Here is a 2907-nt window from a genome sequence, read left to right as displayed (position 1 = left end):
AATTTCGAATCGAATCGAATTTGAAATTATAAATTCGTATTCGATTCGTATTCGATTTACTTGAACCGAATTGAATCGAATTCGAATTCGAATTCTTATAATCGAAACGGATTCTTGATAATCAAATCAAATTTAAACGAATTTCGAATTTTTCGAATTCGAAACGAATTCTGAACACCCCTATCTTGTAATGTTACAAAACATATATAGAAACCCTTAAGCCTATTGAAAAGAAACAGGAAACGGTGACACAAAATGAAAACAGTTCATTCCTATTTCACGCTTTTCTTCAACCAGTTTAAATCTAAGAGATAAAAAAGTAAAGAATTAGAAAACCATAAACTTAACAAAAGAGCATAAAATACTGATAAGGAAAATAATAATACTATATAAAAAATAAGATATAAAATAAGAACACAGGTAGTGGGAGGTTTTTGGGCGTTTTCCCTCAAAAAAACGCCCTCCATGCCTTGGAACCGCCCCCTGGTTTTTTTTTTTCAAAAAAAAAATGGTTTGGTGTTCTTTTTTCAACCCCCTTGTACATTCCTTTTGGCCAATGACTTTCGGGATGGTTTTTGGTTGACAATTATCATTTTTGATGGTTTTTTTTTATTTAGTTCTATTATACCTCTTTTAACATAATGTTCCACAATGTCCACATCCCCACAACACTTATTTCAAAAAAAAACGCCCCATAATGCCCCATTGCTGACTGAACTGCCATATAGCGCACAACGCTCACAGGTGAGAGCATTATTCATGTGTACAACTAAACATGGTCTAAATATAAAGTAAGGTAGCGTTCGTTTCATGGAATGGAATGGAATTAGGAAGTTTTTATTTGTAAAATTGATCTTGGTTGGGGGAGGGAGGAATTTGAAATCCTATGAATTTCTTTAATCAATGAAATTTGTGACTATTTCAACATTCCTTAGAAATCCTTCACTCTAATGAAGGAATGGAATGGAATGTTGAAATAGTCACAAATTTCATTGATTAAAGAAATTCATGGGATTTCAAATTCCTCCCTCCCCCAACCAAGATCAATTTTACAAAGAAAAACTTCCTAATTCCATTCCATTCCATTCCATGAAACGAACGCTACCTAAAGGTAAACTCGAGATTGTCTTCATGATAGCTCCACACGAACTAAAACTTGAAAAATATAAAAGAAATAAGTATGGAAATAGATAATATAGCTAATTTTGGTATCTTATAGTGCTACAACATGTGTTGTAAAGAAGCCCTTAGACGGTCAGACCCGATTAAAATAGTAAAAGTAACAGAGACACGGCATGAAAACTACCCATTCTGATTTGTTATTTTCCGTCAACCATTTTAGGGCATACGGAGTGGGCGAGAGGTTGGGGCGGTAAACCGCTTTGCCGCGCGGCAAACACCGCCGCCAACCTCTAAGGCATGCGGCAAAACATTGAAATCGGGCACCCTATGCCGACGCGAGAAGAAGAAGGGAAAAGGGGGGGACCACCTTCCAACGGTCATATGACCGTTTAAATTAAAAAAAAAAAAAGAATTTTTTTTTATAAATTAATCTCTATATATATATAACACACACCATTTCCTTCAAATCAAATACTCATACAAACCAATTCCTTCAAAAAATTTATCTTACAAAATGTCGGACGACCTCCCCCCGTTATGGTTCCCACCCATGAGTAGCGATTCATCCGATAGTAGCATTCTTTTTTTTCAAAATCTTATCGAAGAAGCCGAACTTCAAGATACCGGCACATCTAACCGAAGGAGATATATTGAACGTCAACGTGAGGAGGGGCACGAGACACTCATGGCGGATTATTTTGTCGAAGACCCGAAGTACAACGAAGATATCTTTCGACATAGGTTCCGTATGTCAAAACGTTTGTTTCTACAAATTGTGTCCGATGTGGAAGAGAACGACCCGTGGTTTGTAGAGGCCCCCGATGCGCGAGGTAGGCAGGGCTTTACGCCCTTGCAAAAGGTGACATCGGCTATTAAACAGCTCGCAACTGGAAACACTCCAGACGAGAACGACGAGTACTTGCATATGGCCGAAAGAACTTCCCGCGAGTGCCTAGAATATTTTTGTGACACGGTTTGCAAAATATACGGTCCAGAGTTCTTACGTAGACCGACAAGCCACGACATGGCACTTTTATACCAAGCTCATGAGGAAAAACATCACCTTCCAGGTATGTTCGGTAGCCTTGATTGCACCCATTTCGTTTGGCGTTTTTGTCCGACAGAGTATCGAGGCCAATATATGCGAGGAGATCATAGATACCCGACTGTTATGCTCGAAGCGGTTGCTTCTCAAGACTTATGGTTTTGGCATGCTTTTGCCGGTCCACCGGGTTCTCAAAACGATATCAATGTTCTACAACAATCTCCGTTATTTTTAACGGAACGAAATGGAACCGCGCCAAAATGTCCATTTTACGTTAACAACCATTTATACAAACGTGGTTATTTGCTCGTGGATGGAATCTACCCTTCGTGGTCCGTGTTTGTGAAGTCTATCCCTTACCCTCACGAAATAAACGAAAAGAAATTCAAGAGGCAACATGAGGCGGCAAGGAAAGACGTCGAACGGGCTTTTGGTGTTTTGAAGGGGAAATGGGGTGTATTGAGTCGACCGATGCGAGCAAGATCGGTTAAAAAAATTAGGAATGTCGTGTACACGTGTATTATTTTACACAACATGATTTTGAAAGACGATGGAAAGGCGATAGCACCGGTGCACATTCGGGATCCTCCGGTCGAGCCGGCTCTAGACGATACGGTGTTGGGCGAATTGTTGAATGAAGACACCCATTGGAGACTCAAACACGATCTCATAGATCATCTCGCAAGTCAAGATTTGCCCCATCTTTTGGCCGATTCCGACGAAGACTAGTTTAAATTGTT

At 39.6% G+C, this 2907-nt stretch overlaps 1 protein-coding gene across 1 annotated transcript; it reads left to right on the top strand.

Annotated features, from left to right (window-relative positions):
- The first annotated feature begins 1639 nt into the window (after positions 1-1639).
- On the top strand, positions 1640-2907 carry LOC110923965. The gene is made up of 2 exons (XM_035986830.1): positions 1640-2247; positions 2548-2907. Exons 1-2 carry the CDS (start codon positions 1673-1675, stop codon positions 2894-2896), a joined length of 924 nt encoding a protein of 307 aa, XP_035842723.1. The 5' UTR covers positions 1640-1672; the 3' UTR covers positions 2897-2907.

This window comes from Helianthus annuus, chromosome 17 (assembly GCF_002127325.2).
Source record: "Helianthus annuus cultivar XRQ/B chromosome 17, HanXRQr2.0-SUNRISE, whole genome shotgun sequence".
In the NCBI taxonomy this organism is placed as follows: domain Eukaryota; kingdom Viridiplantae; phylum Streptophyta; class Magnoliopsida; order Asterales; family Asteraceae; genus Helianthus; species Helianthus annuus.
The sequence above is the reverse complement of the archived record's forward strand: the minus strand, read 5'-3'. Positions and strand labels throughout refer to the sequence as shown.

Coding starts and splice junctions, on each gene's coding strand:
- LOC110923965 (XM_035986830.1), top strand. CDS start 1,673: ATGAGTAGCGATTCATCCGATAGTAGCATTCTTTTTTTTCAAAATCTT. Junction 2,248..2,547: donor TGGCGTTTTTGTCCGACAGA/GTATCGAGGCCA, acceptor AATAAACGAAAA/GAAATTCAAGAGGCAACATG.